At 54.9% G+C, this 23,479-nt stretch overlaps 1 protein-coding gene across 10 annotated transcripts in view; it reads right to left on the bottom strand.

Moving 5' to 3' along the window:
- Positions 1-4,787: 4,787 nt before the first annotated feature.
- The window catches only part of RAPGEF1 (Rap guanine nucleotide exchange factor 1), a 141,879-nt gene continuing 123,187 nt past the window's right edge, over positions 4,788-23,479 (bottom strand). For all 10 annotated transcript variants that reach the window (XM_032634308.1, XM_032634301.1, XM_032634310.1 and 7 more), the window contains 12 exons: positions 20,583-20,691; positions 18,954-19,029; positions 16,067-16,151; positions 14,096-14,188; positions 13,023-13,208; positions 12,135-12,219; positions 11,902-11,996; positions 10,428-10,506; positions 10,240-10,341; positions 8,936-9,033; positions 7,695-7,823; positions 4,788-7,360 (listed from right to left, as the gene is read on the bottom strand). In XM_032634308.1, the coding sequence (XP_032490199.1) occupies positions 7,210-7,360; positions 7,695-7,823; positions 8,936-9,033; positions 10,240-10,341; positions 10,428-10,506; positions 11,902-11,996; positions 12,135-12,219; positions 13,023-13,208; positions 14,096-14,188; positions 16,067-16,151; positions 18,954-19,029; positions 20,583-20,691 (1,288 nt within the window). In that variant the 3' untranslated portion in view covers positions 4,788-7,209. The remainder of the gene's footprint in view (positions 7,361-7,694; positions 7,824-8,935; positions 9,034-10,239; positions 10,342-10,427; positions 10,507-11,901; positions 11,997-12,134; positions 12,220-13,022; positions 13,209-14,095; positions 14,189-16,066; positions 16,152-18,953; positions 19,030-20,582; positions 20,692-23,479) is intronic.

Genomic DNA, 23,479 nt, shown 5'->3' with positions numbered 1-23,479 from the left:
AAACTTTACTTTGTTGTAGTCCCATCTTGTATTGTTTTGCTTTTGTTGCCTTTGCTTTTGGCTTCAAATCTAAAAAATCATTGTCAAGACTGATGTCAAAGAGCTTACTGCCTGTTTTCTTTCGGGAGTTTTATGGTTTCAGGTCTTACATGCAAGTCTTTAATCCATGTTGAGTCAGTTTTTGGGTATGGTGTAAGATAGTGGTTTTCCCAACACCATTTATTGAAGAGACTGTCCTTTCCCCATTGTGTATTCTTGGCTCCTTTGCCATAAATTGACGATATGTGTGTCGATCTACTTCTGGGCTCTTTCTTCTGTTCCGTTGATCTATGTGTCTGTTTTTATGTGAATACCATACTGTTTTGATTACTATAGCTTTGTAATATAGTTTGATACCAGGGAGCATGATGGCTCCAGCTTTGTTCTTCTCTCTCAAGATTGCTTTGGCTATTCAAGGTCTTTTTTGGTTCCACACAAATCTTAGGGTTATTTCTCCTATTTCTGTGAAAAATGCCATTGGAATTTTGATAGGAATTGCATTGAATCTGTAGATTGCTTTGGGGTAGTATGGACATTTTAGCAACGTTAGCTCTTCCAATCCATGAGCACAGAATATCTTTCCATTTATTTGTCTTCTTCAATTTCTTTCACTAATGTCTTAAAATTTTTAGTGTATGGGTCATTCACTTCCTTGGTTAAATTTATTCGTAGGTATTCTCTTCTTTTTGATGCAATTTTAAATTGTATATTATAAATGAGATGGTTTTCTTTCTTTTTAAATTCATTAATTTTTTGGGGCTGTGTTGGGTCTTTGTTGCTGCGTGTGGGCTTTCTCTAGCTGTGGCGAGTGGGGGCTACTCTTCATTGCGGTGCGTGGGCTTCTCATTGTGGTGGTTTCTCTTGTTGCAGAGCACAGGCTCTAGGCACACGGGCTTCAGTAGTTGTGGCTTGTGGACTCTATAGAGTAGTTGTGGTGCATGGGCTGAGCTGCTCCACGGCATGTGGGATCTTCCAGGACCAGGGATCGAACCCATGTCCCCTGCATTGGCAGGTGGATTCTTAACCACTGTGCCACCAGGGAAGTCCCTTAATTTCTTTTCTTTCTTTCTTTCTTTTTTTTTTTTTTTTTTTTTTTTTTTTTTTTTTTGCGGTGTGTGGGCCTCTCACTGTGGTGGCCTCTCCCGTTGCAGAGCACAGGCTCCGGACGTGCAGGCTCAGCAGCCATGGCTCACGGGCCCAGCCGCTCCGCAGCATGTGGGATCCTCCTGGACCGGGGCACGAATCCGTGTCCCCTGCATCAGCAGGCGGACTCTCAACCACTGCACCACCAGGGAAGCCCCCCTTAATTTCTTATAATTCACTATTAGTGTATAGATACATAACATTTTTGTACATCGATTTTGCATTCTGCAACTTTACTGAATTTGTTTATTCTAATAGTTTTTGATGGAGTCAAGTGTTGTCTATATATAATATCATGTCATCTGCAAACAGTTTTATATCTTCCTTTTCAATTTGAATGCCTTTTGTTTCTTTTTCTTGCCTAACTGCTCTGGCTAGGATTTCTAATACTTATGTTGAATAAAAGTTGTGACAGGGGGGATCCTTGTCTTGTCCTGGTCTTTTTTTTTTTTTGGCTGTGCTTTGCGGCTTGTGGGATCTTAGTTCCCCGACCAAGGATTAAACCCCCGCCACAGCAGTGAAAGCACTGAGTCCCAACCACTGGACTGCCAGGGAATTTATTTTTTTCTTTATTTTTTTTTTCCAGTGTCTGTCTTGTTCTGATCTCTAAGGAAAAGCTTTCAGCTTTTCACCACTATGGTGTTAGCTGTGGGCTTGTCATATATGACTTTTATTACGTTGAGGTATGTTCCCTCTATACCCATTTTGCTGTGAGATTTTTATCATAAATGATGAATTTTATCAAATGCTTTTACAATATCTATTGAGATGGTCTTTTGGTATTTATCCTTCATTTTGTTAATGTGGTGTATCACATTGATTTGTAGATGTTGACCCATCCTTACATCTCTGGAGTAGATCCAACTTGCTAATGATCCTTTTATTGTATTGTTGAATTTTGTTTGCTAATATTTTTTGTTGAGGATTTTTGCATCTACGTTCCTCAGGGGTATTGGCCTGTAGTTTTCTTTTCTTGTGGCATTCTCATCTGTTTTTGGTGACAGGGTAATGCTGGCCTTGTTTTTTTTTTTTTTTTTTTTTCAAAAAAAAGTGTTTGGAAGTGTTCCCTCCTCTTCTAGTTTTTGGAAGAGTTTGAGAAGAACTGATATTACTTCTTCTTTGATTGTTTGGTAGAATTCACCAGTGAGGTCATCTGGTCCCAGACTTTTGTTTGTTGAGAGGTTTTTGATTACTGATTCAATCTCCTTACTAGTAATCGGTCTGTTCAGATTTATTTCATGATTCAGTGTTGGTAGGTTGTATGCATCTAGGTATTTATCTGTGTCTTCTAGGTTTTTATCTGTGTCTTCTAGGTTGTCAAATTTGTTGACGTATAATTGTTCACAGAAGTCTCTTAGGAGCCTTTGTATTTCTGTGGTATCAGTTGTAATAGCTCCTCTTTCATTTCTGATTTTGAGTACTCTTTTTTTCTTGGTGAGTTTAGCTAAAGGTTTGTCCATTTTGTTTATCTTTTCAAAGAACCAGCTCTTTCATTGATCTTTTCTATTGTCTTTTTAGTCTGTATTTTGTTTATTTCCACTCTAATCCTTTATTTCCTTCCTTCTGCTAACTTTGGGTTTCACTTGTTCTAGTTCCTTGAAAGTTAGAGTGTTTATTTGAGCTTTTTGTTTCTTGATGTAGGTGTTTATTATTACGAATTTCCCTTTTAGAACTGCTCTTGCTGCATCCGGTAAGTTTTGATATGTTGTATTTCCATTTTCATTTGTCTTAATGTATTTTTTATTTTCTTCTTTGACCTATTAGTTGCTCAGTAGTATACTGTTTAATCTCCGTGTATTTTTGGATTTTCCCATTTTCTTGTAATTTCTATAGTTTCGTACCGTTGTGACTGGCTAAGATGCTTGATATAATTTCAACCTTCGTACGTTTACGACGACCTGTGGTCTAACATGTTACTTGTGCTGGAGCATGTTCCATGTGCTCTTAGAAGAGTGTACTCTGTTGCTTTCGGATGGAATGCTCTGTATGTATCTTTAAGTCCGTCTGGTCTAATGTGTTTAAGGCCAACGTTTGCTTATTGATTTTCTGTCTGGATGATCTATCCATTGATGTAAGTGGGGTATTAAAGTTCCCTACTATTACTGTATTGCTGTTTATTCTCCCTTTAAGTCTGTTACTATTTGCTTCGTATATTTAGGTTGCTCGCATTTGGGTGTGTAAATATTTACACGTTATTTTCTCCTGCTGGATCACCCTTTCTCCTATAAGGTCTTATACATCTCTTATTGGGTTTATTCCTAGTACCTTAAGAATTGTGATGTTAGTATAAACTGGATATTTGAAGAGTTATGTTTTCTAGTAGTTCGTTGTTAACTATCGTGATTTTCCTACTAATCTCTTTTCTTGTTGCATTGGCTAGTATCTCCAGTACGACAGTGAAAGACAAGGTGACAGTGGGATCCTTACCTTGTTCTATTTTAAAGGAACTTCTTTAAATATTTCCTCATTAAGTATAACGTTTGCATGAGATTTTAGAAAGTAACATTTATTAGATTAAGGAAGTTTTTGATTTCTCCTTACCTAAGACTGTTAGTTATTTTTTAAATAAAAATTATGAATGGGGGTTTTAATTTTTTAACAGTGGTCTTTCTGACTACTGAGGTGATTATATGGTGTTCTTCCTTTAATCTGTTAATGTATTTTATTCAGGAGAGGCTAGGCCATGTTGTGAAAACTTAAAAGCCCTGAAATCTCAGCAGCTTATTAGTAAGTGCAAATTCATTTTTCATTCGTGTAAAGCCCAGTATGGAACAGTGGGAGTAGTCCCTGACTGGGCTCCCTCCAGTTAGGGCTCTGCCATCTCAACACCTGGAATCTAAGTATGCCATGGTGGAGAAAGTACACATGGAGGTGGCACACCTGTTCTCAGTTCCCCAGGAAGGAAAGGCGTACCAGATGGGAATGCCCAAATAAGGGTCTAAGAAAAGGGATCCAGTACTATCATCGCTCCATCCTTGCATTTGAGGGTGTGCCCAATGGGGAGTCTTGAGTTTTACGTTATCACTGGTTTGGGGTTGCTAAGATTATAACTTTTGCATCAGTAATTTTGCCTATAATTTTCCTTCTTGTCCTTGCCTGGATTTGGTGTCAAGGTTGTATTCCACTCATAAAACAAGTTGAGAAGTGTTTCCCTTCTTCTGTTCTCAGGGGCATTCGTCTAAGACTGAAGCTACCTGTTTAGCATAAATTACCTGTTAAGCCTGTCTGGACCTGATGTTTGTGAGTGGATTTCAAATCCAGCTTAATTTCCTTAATGTTAAGTACCTCTTCTTTGTAGTACTTATTATGGTTGCAGTGTTTCACTTGTATCATTTCTCAATTAAGAGCATTCAGTGAGGTAGAGCTGCCTGCGAAGTGCTTGGCACTCAATATATGCTAATAATAGTGGTGACGGCTCACCAGATACTGTTCCAGGTATGACTTGCTGAGCCTTCACAGACCGTGTAAGGTAGAGCTGTCCTTACCCCCACTTCCAGATGGAGAAACTGGGGAACAGAGAAGGGACCACCGCGATGGGGACAAAAGGCCCCCCCCAACACCTGCCAGGCGCCCAGCCCACAAGGAGGTCACAGAAAGGAGACAGCTCAGTTGTCACTTTGACACACGCGGCATGTGGTACACAGGTGGCCGCGGCTTTCCTCTGTGTTTATTTTCCTTTCATATAAAAGTTACAGGTTTGAAATGTCTGCAGGAAGATGCCACCATCAGCCAGGTTAGTTGGGGATATATTACAATGTAACACTGGGGAGGCGCGGGGCCGTGGGAGGGAGGCGCTGCTCAGGATCGGGCTTTAAAATCAGCCCTGGTGCGTGCCTGCCCTTGCCCTGATCCACCCACACCTGCAGGTGAGAACTGCCTCTGCAGAGAACGAATCCTCCCGAGGGTGTCTCTGTTGTAAAGACTGATTCGTACAGCTGATCTGGCCCCTGAGACAGACAAACCACAGCCAGGCTGGCAACTCCCAGAGCCAGAATGTGTCTCCATGAGGTCAAGGTAGGGAAGCCTGTCAGCCAATAAGTTAAAACACACATTGCACCTGCTGTCCTCATGCAGGGTCACCTGGCCACGCCGGCCCCTTGTCCACCTGCGCTGCCTGCCCAGTGCCTCGGCTCAGAGCCAGGGCTCCCGGCAAGGAGGGGAGGTGTGGGTGCAGGGTCTGTTCTGAATTGAGGGACGGTGACGCCCCCGAGCCCCGTCCAGCTCGCGGCTGGGACGCTGAGCCTGAAGCGGAAGCGCGGCGTCGACAGTTGCCCGCCTATGGAGGGAGGCCCCAGGGAACCGCAGTCCACACAGCCCGTGGGCCCTGAGCACACAGCAGCAGCAGAGCAGGGCCAGGCCAGGAGGAAGATGGGAAGGAGGGAAAGACTGAAATGAGAGGACTTAAAAAAGCGGGAACACACTGAAACCCAACCCCACACACAATATTGTTCATAACCAGCGACTCTATACACACACTCTTTAAATAATAAAGTGACGCGTTCCGCCCGCTGCCGCAGGATCGCTGCCTGAGGGGTCGTAACTGACATTTCACAGATTCCTCCCCTCTGTGCACAGGACAAACAGCTTCTTGCTAAAAGCTGTTCAAAGACCCATGAAGGACTCAAAGTGACGTGGCTGTTAAACAGTTAACAGATGTTGCTTTCTACTTTTGTTCTGCTTAAACTGGGCTAAGTCCCAAACCCAGGAGCAGTGAGCTCTCAGTTACGTAAAACGAACAAAACAGGAGGCGGGCGGCATTCTGATGGCAGCCCGCCCGCAGGCCCACGTCGGGCTGGCACGGAGGCCAGGGGGCGCGGAGAGCCCCTGCAGGCCTCCCCTCAGCTCGCCCACCTCAGCGGCGGGGCTGGCTCTGGAGAGCGAGGCTGGAAAGAGCACCTGCTTCTGAAGACGCTGCGCCTCCTGCCGGCCAGCAGGTGAGCCATGGCCGTCAACCCCAGGGGGCGCCTCTGCGCCAGGCCCCTGCCTCTCAGGGACACCCTGTCCTTCCCACGGGAGAGCCGGTCAGGCTGGCAGAAGGTCTGATGAGCAAAGAGGGGCCCCTTTGGGCCCACCAGGCTCAGCGCCAGGGAGGAGGGGAGCCCGCAGGGCGGGACGGATAGGAGATGGAGTTTAAGGCACACGGCAAGCGACAGAGGAGGGGGCTGCCGGCCCTCCCCCCAACAGAAATGCCCCTCCCCTCTCTCTGGGTTAACTCACTCACCACGAGCTACTGGCCCCAACTCAGATAATCTAAGTGTGTTTCTTGGATGGTCAAGTCCTTCCTTTCCAGCTGCTGCTTCCCAGCTCCCACGGTGCCAGAGGATGGGGAGGGCCGGTGGGACGGGGCGGAGGAAGTGAAGGGGCGAAAACACGATGGCCACGGGCTGCTGCTCGTGACCCAGCAAGGGCGGGCCAGGACCACGACGGGAGCACCAGCCCCAGGGCTGCTGAAAGGCCACCTGCCGTCCCTTCTGGGCCAGGTGAGACGCTCACACCGTCCTCCACTTAAAAAGTAGGACACGGAAAGTGAAAGGAGTCTTTCCCGGGTCTCCTCTACGTTCTGCCCACCCAACTGAAGGTTACGGGGAGAGCAGCCCCCGCCCCGAGGGCCCTTGGGCCTCTACTCATCTGTCATTTCAGGAGATTCAGAAGACTCCCACCATTCCTGGGCTGCTGCTGAAGTCCCTGCGCTGCTCCCAGGCTTGGGGGGAGGGGGAGAGAGGGAGAGCGGAAGACAGAGCAAAAGCAGAAACCCAAACCAAACCCAAACCCCCAGTTCACAAATCAGCAGTGAGACCGCCCGCTGGCTCCCCCGGGCCGGGGGTCTGCTCCTGCGGAGGAGGGGCAGGAAGCTGCTGCGGCTCCGGACGCCTGCCCGGCACAGCAGCGGCCTGGATGGGCCTGGTGGCTCTGAGGCCAGGACACGTGCCACCGCCACGTAACAGGTCCAAAGTCCCTTCCGGCCTCGGAGCGGCGCTCTGAGCCTCTCGAGTTCTCCTCGCTTGCGGCACCTGCTCCTAGGTCTTCCTAGGTCTTCTCTTCCCGGTCTGTTTTCCTCCGTGTTATGTTCCTGGGTTTGATTTTCAGAGAGAGTTCCCATAGCGCCTCCTCCGCCAGGTGGTCACTGAAGTCGTTGAAGAAGTTTATGATGTCATCGTTTCTCCGGATGTCATAATGCCTGGCGGAGGGAGGAGGGTGGCCGGTGAGAGCCAGTGTGGGCCAAACAGCCCCAAGGCCCCGTGGAGGCGCCACGTGTGCCGCCTCAGCAGACTCACGGGGCAGGGGCGTCCACGTGTGCCGCTGGCGCGCAGAGCGTGAGCTGCGCCCCCGAGCTGTGCTCTGCTCTGTGCCAGGGCTCCCCTCCGCGGGAGGTCCCAGGGAGACCCCACTGCCCCGGAGTCAGGAGGGCCAGGGCTCGCCAGCCTCCCCCCGCGGGATCGCGCAGGACAAGCTGGCGGCCAGCTCTGGGTGCAGGCCCTGCCCGCCCGGCCCCTCAGGGCGGCAGCACTCACGCCTGCTGGAAGCACCGCATGCTGTCCAGGATGTTGAACTGTTGCCACCGTTTGGAGAAATTCACCTTCCCGTCAATATAGTCTGGGTTTCCTAGGTGAACGAAGGTGAGGTCCTGCAGGATGAGCCCCCTGGGAGGACGGAGAAGCAGGTTAGACTCTGGAGGGTGGCCCGGCAGGTAAGCGGTTGATGGGCGAGCCGGAGCCCGAGCAGCTGCCAAACCCGCAAGCGCGTCTGCGGGGAGGGGCGGCGCGGATTCGACTCAGGTTCTGGTCTCCGGAAAGCGGGCTCAGGCCCACCTGCTATGGAGCCTCTCCAACAGCCGTCCCAGCCCAGCAGAGCGGTGCAGGTAACAGAGGAGCAGGAAAGAACGACACCACCCCGACCCTGAGTGGCGGGGTGGGGGTCACGTGCTGTCGTCAAACAGGGTGCGCAGCCGCGCGGCGAGTGGGGGCGGTTCTTGCACAGGGATAGCCCAGCCCGAGGCGCACAGCCACGCCCACCCAAGCAGCCCGGCTGGGGAGGGCTGTCGTGCTCGGCCAGAGCAGGAAGGCTAGGAATCACGGCAGGGCCGCTGGCTGCAAGATGTACACTTCGGAGCGTGGAGGCCAGGGGCGTGCCGCCGCACGCTCAGCCTGGGACAGCGCTGGGTCTCCTGTCCCACCTGGAGATTCCCACCGTCCACTAGCGTATTAAGGGGTCCGGTGAGTCCCGCACAAAGAAAACTGTTCAGCTTCAATGTTTTCTGCTACTTCCCAAGCTTCCGTGACATGGGATTCTTTTTGGTGAGATACCTCTTTAGCCCGTGGCCCACACCTGGGGACACGCTCCCTGAGCTGCCTCACGCCAAGTACTCTCAGGGTTCCTGGGGTGACAGGAGGGCCCTCCGGTGGCTGTGATGTGTAGCTAAGCCTGGGGACAGCTGGACCATATAGCACGCTGCTGCTGCTGGGGGAAGAGAGATGCTACACGGCTGTCCACACGTGCGCCTCAGCAAGCCCACTGGCAGATGAGGGAAGAGAGGAGGCGTGGGAGGACCGGGCAGTGGGGAAGACGGAACCATTTCCCCTGGGCCCCTCTTTCATCTAAGTTGTTTAACAAGGAGCACGTTTTACTTTTAAAGTTCAAACAGAAGCACAAACGTCTGGGTTGGAAGCCTTTAAGCGAGGGCTTCTCTATGGGGGCCCACTGTATCTTCCCCAGAGCACACGAGGGGCAAACCCAGTTGGGAGGCTGTACTCACAGGTATGGGATGCACGGCGGCTCCACCTCCGAGAGGGCGGCCCGGTAGGCGCGGAAGGAGGAGGAGCTGTCAATCAGCGTGCAGTACTCCGCCAGGCCCTGGCAGGAGGGACGCGCAGTCCGTGAGCACGGTGCCAACGCTGGGGCACCGAGCCCCGGCCCCTCCCCCCACCAACCCAGAGCCAGACCCCGCCCTGCCCCAGCCACAGGGAGGCCTTCCGCGGTGCTGACAAAGAACCGCGTCTCTGAGCAGCCAGCGCCCCGTGTGGTGGACCTCAGGCTGGGCTCCTGCTTGGCTGTGCTCAGCGCTGCAGCCCGCCTGAACCGCAGAAGCACACACTGGAGCATGTCGCTCCCGGCCCCGAGCCTGCCATCTTCATGCCTCACCGCACTCAAGGCAGGGTCCACTAGGGATGGCGGGTGAGCTCGCTGCTCCTGCACGCAGCGTGGGTGGGGTTTTGCCTGTCCTGCCCCTTCGCCTGTTGCGTGCCTCGCGCCTTGATGTGTCACCTCTTCCAGGAAGCCTTCCCTGCCTCCTCAGGGCCTGTTATGTGTTCCTGGAGCAGCTGGTGTAAATGTCCCATTTCTCCATACACCACTGTCTCGTAACTGTCCCTTTATGTTGCCCCACGAGACGACCCCCAGGTAGCCCTGGCGACACTCAACCCTGTGGGCTTTGTCTCTCTTCCAGGAACAGCACCCACACAAAGATAAGGGTCCAGTTCCTTGCCAGGCCCCCTAAGACCCCTGTGATGCAGAGCCATTCTCCCCACACTGTGATGTGGCCACACTGGCCTCTGTCCTGCTCCTCTGTCCCCTCTGATGGGAATTCCCCTCCCTTCCCAGGAAAGCTCCTATTCGGGTCATGGCGTGATTGACACCTCCTTAGGAGGGCCTCCCTGACCCCCAGGCTGGCCCAGACGCCTCGTTCACACGCTTGCTCAGCACCCCATCCTTCTCCCTGTAGTACCTGCCCTGAAGAGCTCCACCTAATAACGGGTCTAGCCTGTTCACAGTACATCCCAAGGCCTAGTGCGGCCCGCGCCCGAAGGAGCCCCTCTAGAAGCCCGGGTCGAGGGCAGGAAGCAGAAGGTGAAGCTGGGACCCAGGCACGGTTCTGCGGTACAGCCAGCAGGATGGGGCGTGACGTGACAACCCCGGCACTCACTAACACCAAGCCCCGCAGGGCCCAGTGACTGGAGATTAGAGACAGGAAACTGGGGCAGGGCGGGGCAGAGCTCGTCCCACCACAGCCGGGCCTCGCGTCCCACAGCTGCCCTCCCGGCTGCCCTCCCAGCCGCCCACCTCTGAGGTCTGCTTCTGCCACTCCAGCCTGCGGATAGGGGCCGAGTCCAGCGCTGAGAGGATGGCCAGGTAGGAGTTGAAGTTGTTCAGCTTCCGTAAGTGCTGCAGAGAGAGGGTGGGGGTAGGGATGGGCGGGCGGGCAGGCAGGGGCTCCTGTGGCGGGCTCTGGGGAGGGTGCCCACAGTTACCTTCATGATCTTGATGAACTTCAAGAGCAGCCGTTCCCTGTCTTGGGCCTTTTCCTGTAACATGATGATCGACCGAACCCTGCACGGACCAAGGGGAGAAAGAGACAGTTGAGCTGACCCGTCTCTCTTCAGGCCTCTGTTGGCAATGGGACGGGGGCACCTGTACCAGCTGGCCAGGAGCCCGTGCCTAGGGAGTGCCCCGGGCTCACGAGGCACCAGGTGTACCCCCGTCTCTGCTCTGAAGGAGCTCATGGCACCCCAGGGATAGGTAAGAGGCCACAGAGAGATCCAGTGGCTGGGACCTCTGACTGTGCGGATGGACACCTTCCACGGTGGCTGGAAACGCTCAGTGAGTGTGGACTCAGGATTAGCTCCGAGACGAGTGGGCGTGTGGGCTAAGAGGCCACCTTGCTGGCCGTGAGGGAGGGCACCTCTCAGAAACTTAGCAGCAACCAAAGCCAAAGGCCAGCCTTGCACGAGGACCTCACGGTGGCCTCGACCCCCTGTGCTTTCACAGGGGCCACCGCCCATCACCCAGAGAACGTGCCCCTCTTCTGACCCATTAAAGGGCACCGGCGCCGAGTCCACCTTGAGCACCGGGGCTCTGAAGGGGCTCCACCCACATCTCCTCCAGGCAGGCCCCAGGGGGTGTGTCTGGAGCCCCCAGCGCCCAGCAAGGGGCGGGGCTGGAGGCCATGCTCAGGGCTGCACGGCTTGTCTGCCCTGGAATCCACCTCGTCCTCTGCTGGGCTGCTACGCTAAGCATGTGCTGCTGACGAGTGAAACGCTGCCTGTGGTGCAGAGAGAAGCAGGGCAAGTGGGAGAGGACCCAATTCTCCAAAGAGCAGTCCTTAGAACACTTCAAAAACAGACGTTTCCCTGGTGGTGGGGACGGATTGTGTGTGTGTCCGGGGGACAGTATGAGACTGCCAACTGGCCGCCACACCCAACCATCCTCTACTGAGGCCGAGAGGCTGTGGACACCCTTGAGTCGCGTCTTTAAGAGTCAACAGTCCTGCTGTATGTTACAACATAAATGCACTTTTGGGCTTCACTTTGCTTTAAGAATTGAAGGCTAAATAAAAGTATAATACAGCCACTCCGTTGCTCTACTTCTCTTTCAGGCAGAGTCAGTGTGAGGACAGTCCCGAGGCCACACCTAGCAGTGGGAAGACTGGCAACGACCAGCGCAGGGTGGCAAGTTTAACACCCGCTCCTCTGCCGCCATCGATAGCAGACATTACTAATAAATCCTGGCTGAGTCCTCCTCAACCCGCCCCCCCCGCCCCAGGTGGCCCCTTCCAACGTGCAAGACACGCCCTGTCCTGTCTCTGGTTCACAACGAATGCCCACAGGGCCCCAGAAGGAGCTGGGAGGAATGAAAGGGCACCCCTTTGTCCTTGCCATGGGCGCTCTCTGCGAAGGACACACAGGCACCCATCCAGAAGTGCTCTGCACTGAGGCCCCTTCTTACCAGTAGGACATGTTGTTGAAGTGCTCCGTGAACTGGGTCAAGTTGGGGCTCTTCTCCTCGTTCTGCTCTTTTGCCCAAAGCAAAACCTCAGGAATCTGAAAAAGCAGGCAGACTGGATAGAACCTGGGCCCGCTGGCTCTGCTGTGACGCAGTGGCTTCTCTCACTCGGGGACAAGCAGCTGCACTCACCAGGGCCGGGCACAGCCCTCCCCCAGCCCCACGCGTGGCCATACCTCTATCTTATAAAAGAGCTCGGCATCCAGCAGTGTCAGCTGCTCAGCTATCTCGTGGCTGTGAAAGTCATGCAAGGTCCCGGGCCTGGAAGACAGAGGCGCGAGATGAGTGGTCAGTGGACGGGACGGTGGGGGCTGGGTGGGGGCTGCACTTCAGGCCTCAGAGCCGAGGGAACACGACTTGCTTCACCGCAGCACGGAGGCCACGCAGCGGGTCGGGGGCGGGTCAGGACCGGACTGCACTCGGCTCCCTGGGACCACGGGGCCTACCTGCCCCCCTGCCTCCGCCTGGCTGGCTCAGTGGCTCCACTCGTGAGCCCGCGAGCTCAGCTGCCTGAGAACGCACAGCCCGACCCCCCTTCAGGGCCCAGTGGGAACAAAGATGGTGCCATGTGAATGGAGCTGAGACTCCAACAAAGAGGTGATAAATCAACAAACCTCCATGGCCTCGGGAGAGGGCCAGTGGAACCTCTACACAGGTGGAACCTCTACACAGGTTCTCAGGAACGGTCAGGATGGCACAGGGGGTGACAAGAATTAAGTTGCCACGTTAGTGCCGGGAAGAGAATTAAGTGCTGACCGCAGCCTGAAAGGCGTTCCTGTCCCCCGTCCTGGTAAGCCCCTACACGCCCTGCTGCCCCACTTCCTACTCAAACGGTGATCAGTCATACAACGTAACCCTGGAGAAGAGGCCCAGCCCCAGGGGAACCACTGGGCTGTCCCTGAGGCACGTCGTCGCAGGGCCCGGGCAGAACCGGGAGGTGAGGTTGTGAGGCCGGGGGCGGGGAGGGGGGCACTGAAGGAAGTAGACTGGAGAGACGGCTGCCGGTACGGCTCTCGCCAGAGGCAGGGCCCGGAGAAGCCCAGGATGGACGGCGGGTGGCGCACCTGGCTGCTACGCCCCTGGCCGCCAGGGGCTGGTCGGAGTTGGCACACCTGAGCAGCTTCTTCTGGTCCACCTTGTCCAGGATGTTCTTCCGGAGCACACGGGCCAGACTGAGCTCCCCGTTGCACACCAGGCGAAAGACCAGCTCCATCAGCAGCTTCAAGATCTCTTCCGTCAACTCCACTAGGCTAAAGGGCCAAGGGCCATGCGGTGAGCGGCAGGGATGCAAGCATAAGAAGAGGGCTGGTGCCACGGGGTCTAGAACCCCCTCAAGACACCTGAGACACCCACCAGCAGAGGTGGGAAACCTCTCGTGGGAAGAGGGCCAGAGAAGGTCTTGGGATGGTTGTCTGCATCCTACAGAGTGCCGGGAGTGGTCCCATTGGTAACAAATAACTGTCATTCTCTCAGCAAATGGTCACTGGCACTGGATAAGCACCAGGGACCGTGCCGCGGCCTGGGCTACGGAGACAAAGCCTGCCCCAGGGGAGCCCCTGATCCCACGGGGGTGATGAATCACGACGAGGTCTGGGCTCCACAGACAGCCCCAGGACGCCCCTGCACAGTACTCTCCACACGCAGTGTTTCACAGCCCCACCCCGTAATCACTAAGGCCACCCCCCAGCAGAAGGTAAACACCTTGAGGGCGGGGCCTGGGTGGCTTCCTTACCAAGGGCTCTCTAGACCTAGGAAAGGGACCTTGTGCTTTGTGTTTGTTCAATGACTGGAAATGGCAAATGCCACTCAGGGGACCGTGGAAAGATGAGGAGGGCAGCCAAGGTCTAAGCCACGTGTCAGAGGGATGGCCCCCACAAGGAAATCAGGGCCGGGCCGGGCCAGGGCGGGTCTGAGGGGACAAGCCATTCTCCCCAGGGGTCGTGTTAAAGCGCGCAGGAGTGAGCCCTGTCCAGGGCCTTGGGCAGGGCTCTGTGGGCACAGAGCCCAGGAGATGCAGGTGAAATTTGACGGGAGGCCCAGGTCTCTGCGGGGAAGCCTGTACCCCGGCAGGGACCCCAAGATGCCCGCGGCCTGCTGGGCCCCTCCGCCCTCCACCCCCCGGGGCGGAAGGACTCACCAGAGCTCGTCCACCACCCGTACCAGCACGAAGAACGTGTTCTTACTGACGCGCTTCTTGAACGTGTCGGCAAAAGGAGAAAACTTCTCGTACGTGGGCGCAGGTTAAAGAAACAACCACCCTCACGGGTAGGGACGGAGAAGTGCGCGGGAGGGCCGCCCTCCCCCAGCCCCCCTTCCCTGAGCGAACCCTGGGAACGAGGGCACGGGGAGGGCAGAGGACCTGTGCCGGGTGGCGGAACTGCAAAGTGAGGTTCAGCCCAGACCTCTCTGACCCCGTTCTCGACCACCAACCTCTCCTGCCTGCAGAACCTCCTCCCTGCACTCCCAGGCCTGCCTCTCTGCTGGGATCAACCCAAGGTTCCTGTGACCGCTGAAACGCTAAAGGCTTCATCGCTGAGCACAGGCAGAGAAAGGTGGTCAGAAAGCACCTGCCCTAAAATCCCCGGGTCCCTGGGGAAGGCGCACAGCCCCCCCAGACGGGTCTCCCTCCGCTCCCGTCACGAGTTCCCATCACCCTTCCACAGCTTCAGAGGCTGCCTGCGCATCTGCCCTTCAAACACCTGGCTACTTCCTCCCTGAGGCCGTGGCTGCCCTAGTGTTCCTCAAGTCTCCAGACACTTCTATGGCTCCATACCGCCTGCTCTCAGGAAGGAGCCATGCACCAGGGACAGCGCCGAAGGCCGGCCGCACACAGGACCCACCAGCCAGCTGTGCCCAGGATCTCGATGCTGCAACACATCCGCTAACACGCCTGAAGCGCCAAGCAGGGCAGATGCTGAGATGCCGAGTCAGGGAGGCCTGGGGGGCACTCTCCCTCCAAGCTGCCATACGTGTCAACCTCTCTGAACTTCAGTTTCCTTAATTACACAGTAGGAAATAATATCATGGCGCCACATAACAAATGGTAGTGATGTGTGTATGAAATGGTATGGCGGAGTGAGATTACCCATGCAATCGCTCAGCATCATAACCGACACCAGGCCGTTCTCAGCAAGTGTGAGTTACTATCATTCGCTGAGCCAGAGGCCTGTGAGGCACTGAAGGTGTGAGGCGGGAGGGAACGAAGTCTCTGCACATGGGGGCCGTCCAGCTCTGAGGGACCAGGGCCCCGAGGGGGGGCCAGGGAAGAGAGAAGGACAGGAGGCAGAGGAGGCGCGGGCACACGGGAGGGAGCGGGAGAGCGTGGGAGAGCTGGGAGGGCTCAGGACTTCTGCCCCAAGGGACAGCGGCTGTCCAGCAGATGGCAGTCATGGGCTGTGACGAGGGAGGACGCTGAGGGGCGGGGACCCTGGGCTGCAACAGTAGCTCCTTAGCCTTGACAGGATGGGCAGGTTTGGACCCGAGAAAGAGGCAATGAACGTGCATCCCTCCAGGCCTCGGGATCTTCCTTGGCCACTACTGTGGGGAGTCGTATCTGAAAGGGTGAGCCCGTGGGGTAGATGTGGTCGAGGGGCAGGAGGCGACTGTGCTCCACTGCTGGGTCTGCCATCTGGGGGAGTGGCCGTGACTGCCCCTGAAGTGGTTCTCTGGAGTCCTGATTCCCTCAAACCCTGCACACTTCGTACCCATCACCCCTAATGCCCTGGGGCTCAGCTCCGCAAAGCCGCAGGTGCCAGTGACCTGGGTCTCCGCAGGGGCCCGCACACCCACCCTCTCAGTGTGTGCCAGTTCTTTCTAATTCTTTCTCAGAATCACCCAGTGATCACAACTGCCATTAGGCAGCACCCTCTGTTCCAGACACTTCATATAACATCACTCAGCCCTTTTACAGACGAGGAATGAGGCTCAAAGAAGCCTTGCCTGAGGTCCCAAAGCTGGGCCATGGCAGAGCTGGGCTGAGCACCTCCATCACTCCTGCCCGCAGCTCCCTGCGCGAGGGCTGTGTGGGCACGAAGGCCCCTCTCCCGGCTCTAGGAGGCTCTGTGCAGTGAGAGGTGTGGCGCCAGGGCTGAGGCACAGGCAAGGGTATCTGTACTGCAGCTTCTTGATGAGCTCCTCAGGGGTGATGAAGGTCCTGTAGGTGGTCAAGAAGGCCTCGCAGTACAACACCAGATCTGGAGGGAAGAGCAGTTGATTAGTGAGGCCTGCCGCTGGCGCAGGGCACAGACAGGCAGCACACCTGCTGCAAGTACGTGCCACTTCTGATTACACAGAGAGCACAGTTCAAGCTCATCATCAGGACTCTGAAGCTAAGTCACAGGTAACACTTTAGGTGGCAGAAGCCCAGGAACAAAAACCTTGGGAATCTCCACATAGCGAGAGACCTAAGCAAAGGCCGAAGGGGCTCAGCCTCATGCTGCTGGACGCTCAGGTGTGCAGGCTCTGGTGTCAGGGGAGGGCAAGGCCCACTGGGAGGAGGCCAGCCTGGAAGTCAAGTGGGATTAGGGCTGGCAGCTCCCACCCAACGCCTCTCCTTCCCTTTGCAGCGGCTGGTTCTAGCCAGGGATTCCCAACCTTTCCACGTTCACAACAGACCCCTGTTTATTTATGGCTATGACACACCCTCCCAACCACGCAGTCTCCGACACTAAGGAAAAAAGGGGGGGCATGTTTTAAATGCAAGTCCCTCCTGGAGACAAATGACCTGGCCAGGCTTGTGAACTTCGGGGTTATCCTGTGCTGGAGCTGAGGTTCGAGTCCTGATTCGGCTCCGAAGTCTGTGGCCCTCACCGTGAGGCTGGGCACACGCACACACATTACTTAAGTGTTCTTTCCCGGACACAGACCACCTTCCCGTCTTCTCTCATTCCTCCCACGACTCATCGGGTGGAGGGACCTCAAGGACCCCACTTCTCCGGCTGGGCAGCCCCGCCCTGCAGAGCCCGGCTCCTATCCCCCGCCCCTGCTGCTCACACCCTGGACAACGAGAGGAGAAGAAACACCTGCACGTGCACCTGGGGTTGTGCTTGGGTGATCTGGCTGGCGGCGCGGTGCCGTGAGGGAAGCTCACGGACTGGAGGTGCAGCAGGGGGCCAGTGGTGCTGGGCTCAGGCTCCTTCCTGGACCCCAAGCCCACCGAGCTCACTGTCAAATTCGGGCTTCTGTTCAAAGAGGGGCAAGGAAGCAGAGATGGGTCCAGGGGAGGGCAAGGCCCACTGGAAGAAGGGGTCCAAGGCTGCACCCCCTGAGCCATGGGGTCTCCCAGCCACTGGTGTGGTCTCTGGTCTGCAGGAAGCCGCCTGCCCAAGGAGCTTGCTGTGCGGCCCAGGGCCTCTGCCTCAACCGCCCATCCCAGGGACAAATGACTGCAGCCTCAACATCTTTCCACTGATAAAACCGAGCGGAAGCCCCAGCGGGCAGCAGAGCCTCCTCTCCCAGGCATGGTCGGCACCGACTGGAAGGTCCTCGGGTTGCCCTGCCTGCAGGGCTCCCTCTGGCCGGGGCCGCAGCCGGCTGCACCTAGCAGGTCAGCAGTTCACTGCTCAGGGCTGAGGACTGGGGCCAGCTCCCACTTCAGCCTTTCACTACTGGACAAAAATGAGAGCTGTTTCTCATGCCAGGCTGAGGATGGAGCTCTGACCTGTCCGGCACGGAGGAGGGTTTACTGAAGAAGGCAGAGCACGGGCTGTTCCTGGGGATGTAAACAGATACTCCCCGAGCACTTCCTATGTGCCAACTCGCTCAGTCTTCACACCCACTGGGCACTTTGAACCTCTTCACAAAGTTGAGTCAGCTGAGGCCGAGAAGGGACGTGCCCAGCAGCGGCCCAGCCTGAGAACGCACGGCCAGGATTCAAACTCAGTGTCCAGGACTGCACTCTGCCTGGGTCAGAAGAAACCCAGAGGGCAAAAGCATGGCTGTGGTGAGTTTGTGGGAGCCATTTCTTCTTTTTCTCTAATTTTCAAATTTTCAGCAATGCAAACAATTATTTTTGTACTACTTTCATAATTTAAAAATTCCCAGAATCATCTGTGTAACATACTTTGGGAAATCTGCTGTAAAAACATAGGGACCAGGTTGTTTACAGAAATGAAATTGGTGGGTTAGGGTTTCATGACTGGGGTGTTTTAATTCCTACACACCTTACTTTACCATTGCTGTTCCATCATCTTTTTAATAATTTAAAAAATGTAAAAAGGAACTGTGTGTGGGGAGAGGCCGGGCCCAGCTGTGGGGCATGTGCACTGCAGGCCCCTCCCGCCCGACCAAGGTCACAGCACCGGCCTTACAGCCCCTCCTTTTCCTCCTCCTTCCAGAACACAACTTGGAAAGACAGCTCCTCTGCTAGCAGAGTCCACCCAACAGAAAAGAGGCCCTGCTTTTCCAGCCCTCTCGAAGGATCAGGACGTGAAGGGGTGTCTCTGCGCTGAGACTGGGGAACCCCGTCCTGTGCAGGTAACGCTGCTGGAAGACTGGATGCTCCTGACAGGACCTTTGCCCCAGGAAGCTCCCAGAGGAGGAATAAAGGAAACCCAATCCAGCGATCTGGAATAATACAGTGGGCAAAATATCAGGAAAAGCGTAAAAAGCTACCCGCACATCAACGTAATTTTAGCACTATCGTTGAACATGTCGCTACTCAAGGTACCGTCTGTGGAGCACCTACCAGGTGCCGGGCTCTGCACCTGAAACTTGCCCCTTGATGATCCTGGGGTCTTCACTACCCTGCACCACCAGAGGACATGCTCTGAGGGGGTTGGGGAGCGGAGGGTCTGGCTCTGAATGCAGGTCACCTGTCCCCCACGTCGGCACTCCCTACGGTGACCCAGCAGCACCAGGACTGCTGTTCTGACCCGCTGAGGGCTGGAGGAGAGGAGAGGGCAGGGCAGTGGAGCCGAGCAACGTCTCGGTTCAGCGGGACCAGCCCCCTCCGGGGAGCTCGGGCACAGAGGCCGCCGCGGCCGGCGCTGCCGTACCTTTCCTGTCCGTCTCAGTAGCGTGGACCAGTAGGATGTCACCAGATCCTCCCCGGACGTCTGGTCCGTCGTCGCCCTGCAAAACCACAGCAAAGGAGGGCGTGGAGCAGAACACAGCCGTAAAAAAGTCCGCTTAGGGAGTCACAAGCAGGGACGAGATGACAAAGACACGGTGTTGCAGAGACGCCAGGTCCTCTCTGCCCTGCCCTCCCTCACTCCGGGACCAGCGTGGCCGGGCTGCAGAGGCCAGGTGCGCCCATCCAGCCCGCCCACCGCGTGGCACAGCGCTCTGAGGACACCACTGGCTCGGGGGGCATGGCTCTAGTCAGTCTTTCCCTGTTCACCAACCCACGGCTCAGGGCGGAAGAGGGGACGGAGGGAGCCGACGGGGAGGCAGGCAGGACTGGCACCAGCCCTTCCCAGGATGATGGTAGAGGCGGCAGACCACTTCCAGGTATGCGCATGTTCGCAAAACTGCAGCAAGCTGCCCTAAATCTAAACCTGCTTCCTCAGGTGGAGGGAATCACTTGTCACATCACATGTTCTCCCAGGGAGCCCTCCTTAGAGGAGTGAAAAGTGTCACAAAGATGCTCAGTTATATCCGATGTTGCTCACACTGACCGCGGCCTGCCAGTTAAGGGAAAAGTCTTATTTTCACATGAGCAAACTGAGGCCTTAACCCATAAACCTGGCCTGCAGCCACCGGCCCCATATGCTGTAATTCCGAAGGAGACCACGCCCCGCGAGAGCTTCCTCGTGTCTCTAGCTCTTGGAGACGGATCTGCCTCTCCAAAGCTTCAAGGTTTTTGCGCTGGAAGTGTCTTGGATTTCCAGCTAAGACAGGGCAGCTCCGCCCAGGACCTTATTTTTCAGAAGAAGTTTCTGGCAAGAGTCACGAAACATCATTCTCTCTGCAGAGGAGCCAGCCCTGCCTTCCCGGTTCCTCTCTGCTGCAACCTAGCCACGCGTGTGTGTAGAGCACGGCCGCCTCCTCGGCGGGGGTCAAGGCTACCGCTGGGAGCCATTCCTCCGTGTCCCCGGAACCGCTCGGCAGCAGGGGGCGGGAGGCCCTCTCAGGTCAGCTCCTCTTACTGTGCCGGGTTCGGGCACCGCGTTTACCCATGAGGCTCTCCTGACAAGACATGGGATGGAGGCAGCCTCGGTGGCCAGGCCTGGAATTTCTTAATTAGCTGTGCTTCCCACGCTGACACTACACTGGGGTCATTCTGTCATTAACAACATAAAAATATCTTGCACTAGCGAGGGCTTACCACACACGGGCTCCGTGCTGAGCACCCTCGTGGATTTCGTTCTCACAACACCCTCCAGAGTCCTGTCATCTGGGGCTTAGAGAGGACATGTTACTTGCCCAAGATCACTCTCCAGAGGTGTCAGAGAAGGGGACGGCACACTTCCTCCTGGAAGTCACCCATGTGCCCAGGGTCTTAGAACACCCACGGTGGCCCAGGACGAACGGGATGCCAGAGCCCGCCGCCCAGGAGGGCCACCTGGGGGGGTCAGCACTCGGGTTGGGCCTTTCTGTTTGGGACACCTCCAGGTTCCCTGCTCAAAGCCCCCCACCCTCTTTCTGGGCCAGACCCTGCACACGAAGGCCTGTGAGGAGCCCACCTCTTGCTTGAGCGTCAGCCTTGCCATAATTTCATTGTGGTCAATGAGGGACAGCTCGTCTACTTCCTCCTCCGACTGAGCCTCTGGAGCATCTGGTGACTTTGGGGCCCTGGAGAGAGAAATGGTTTGTGTTGTGTCAACAGACCCTGAGCTCCACGGCTCCCGGGGGCCAAGGTAGCGTGGCCCCGTGCGTGAGGTCTTGTGGTACAGCCGCTCCCCTGAATGAGTCCTCCCCGGACTGCGGCTCCAGCGAGAAGCCCAGACCCGCTTCCCACCCCTCCACAGGGGGCCCGGGAGGTAGTCAAGAGGCCGGGATGCAGACTGGGTTTCTAGCTCTGCTCCTGATAAGCTGTGTGACCTGGGGACAGTCCCTGCTCTCTCCGGACACTCCCTCAGTAAGTGGAAGGGATTAAGCACGCAGAGCAAGAAGGTTCCACTGAGCAATTTGAAAAAGTAATGGTCTCAGTCACCTGTGTCAAGGCCCACAGACCGCCCGGACTGTCAGTACTCAAGGAGAGAATGGCAAAGGGCCAGCGGGACGGGGGAACAAGCCAGCATGATCTCAGTGCCATCCCCAGGTCTCTCCCCAGGGCCACCTCTCTAGTGGACTGAAGAGGAGCATGAAGCAGGCCCCTGTCCGCGGGTGCCGGCGGGCAGGTGGGCAGCAGCATGGGCAGGGGTCCAGCCTGAGCCAAGGGCAGGGAGGGCTTGAAGATGGGACAGGCAAGCTGAGACTGAAGCGCTGAGTAGGAGTTTGGGTGAAGGGGGAGGAGAGAACCTCCAACAGACGAAGCACATAGGGAGCCTGCAGCGGGGGACACGAGGCAGATGGATGTGGGGTCTACGGGCACTGCGCTTTCCCCGGCATTTTCTCCCATATTCCCATCATTCTCGTGATCGATCGTGTGAGCCACTGACTGGCCTTTGTGGTCGCAGGCTTCATTTTTAACCCTAAGTATCTGAGACATTAAAACCTGGGCCTTTTGGTAATTCCCTGGCAGTCCAGTGATTAGACTCCATGCTTTCACTGCTGAGGGCCTGGATTCAATCCCTGGTTGGCGAACTAAGATCCCACAAGCCACACGGTACGGGTGAAAAAACCCAAGTCAAAACAAAACAAACAAAACCCCTGGGCCTTCAGTAAGGCAACATGGATGGGCCAGAGCAAAACCACGCGCAGTCCTGGGACGACGCCTCAGCTGCGCGTCAGCGTCCAGCTGTGGCCTGGCCTTCACGGAAAGAGGACAACGTCCCAGCGAGCGCTTCTAGCCAGTCAGCGTGCTTGTCCTTCTGCTGCTTGTGCAGGGGCCACCTGAACTCTGAAAAATGGCACCCCTGGGTCCAATGGAGCTGGAGCCCATGAGCTGCTGCTGTCTGGCACAGACGCCTCTGCCACTACGTGTTAGACCAGAAAACCCATCACCCCTTAACACTTGGGGAGACCTGAGCCTGGGCCACTGAACCAGACTCCGTGTGGACAGTACTGAGGGGCGGCCAGAGTAGGCTGGGCAGGCAGCCCTTGTCAACAGGCCCCTAGAGAATGCTTTCTATTTTTTTTCCTGTCTCTTGCTATTTTTACCACGTCTTTAACCATTTATGTTTAGGCCTGACAATAGCAAGTGGGTATTGCTTAGCTCTGTACCCAGGACTCCAGAAGTAGCCGAACCTTAGCCTAAAGAGGGAGGAAAAGCTTGAATTTGTGGAGCATTTCACAAAGAAGGGGAAGTCAACATGAAGTCGCAGGTGGCAGGGCTGATTCACAGGTCCTGCACATTATCCTTTCTACATGTGGACTGGAGAAATTTACTACATATTTCTAAACCCGGGCAGGTTTGCCTCATGCTAATGTTGAAAATGTTACCAAAGATGAAAGAGACATATGAATAAATGCAGAGATGACTCCTGATTGACCCTGGTTCCAAAAAATAAGCCTTATAAGACATAGGGAGAACTAGGGAAATGGAAGATCATTTGCATATCAGATAATGTAAAGAATTTATTACTCTTCTTAGGTGTGATAATCATATCGTAATCAGGTAGGCGTCTAAAATTTTTTAGGAGGCATGCTGAAATATTTAGGGGCTGAGTGTCATGTCTGTGACTTACTTTCAAATACACACTACATACAATTTACACACTATCTCTAGAAACTCACAATAAAAAGTTTGGTGGGGGGGAATCTTTTACACTCCTTTATTACATTTGAACTTGGAAGAGGCAGAAGGAAGGCTGGCCTAGGATGTGAGAAGGAAAACACTGTTGTGGATAACGTGTGAGGTGAAGAGTATGCATGGAGATGCTCAAGAAGCAGAGGCAGCCTTGTGCCAGCAGGAGGGCTTCTGAGGGCTGCAGTTATATCAGTGATTCTTCTTATTTATTATACATTTCTATACTTTCCATGTTCTCTACCCTGAGCATGCATAATTCTGAGAATCAGAATAAAGGGAAGAGTGTACACACATATCTCGGAGATACTGTGGACTCGGTTCCCAACCACTGCAATAAAGCAAATAACACAACCAAGTCATTCACATGAATTTTTTTCGTTTCCCAGTGCATATAAAAGGCATGCTTATACTATACTGTAATCTGTTAAGTGTGTGATAGCATTATGCCTAAAAAAACAGTAGGGACATCCCTCGTGGCACAGTGGATAAGAATCCACCTGCCAATGCAGGGGGCACAGGTTCGAGCCCTGGTCTGGGAAGATCCCACATGCAACTAAGCCCGTGCGCCACAACTACTGAGCCTGCGCTCTAGAGCCCACGAGACACAACTTCTGAGCCTGAGCTCTAGAGCCTGCAAGCCACACCTACTGAAACCCGCGTGCCTAGAGCCCGTGCTCTGCAACAAGAGAAGCCACCGCAATGAGAAGCCCGCGCACCGCAACCGAGAGT

This window comes from Phocoena sinus, chromosome 6 (assembly GCF_008692025.1).
Source record: "Phocoena sinus isolate mPhoSin1 chromosome 6, mPhoSin1.pri, whole genome shotgun sequence".
Classification (NCBI taxonomy): domain Eukaryota; kingdom Metazoa; phylum Chordata; class Mammalia; order Artiodactyla; family Phocoenidae; genus Phocoena; species Phocoena sinus.
This window is presented reverse-complemented; position numbering and strand designations above follow the sequence as displayed.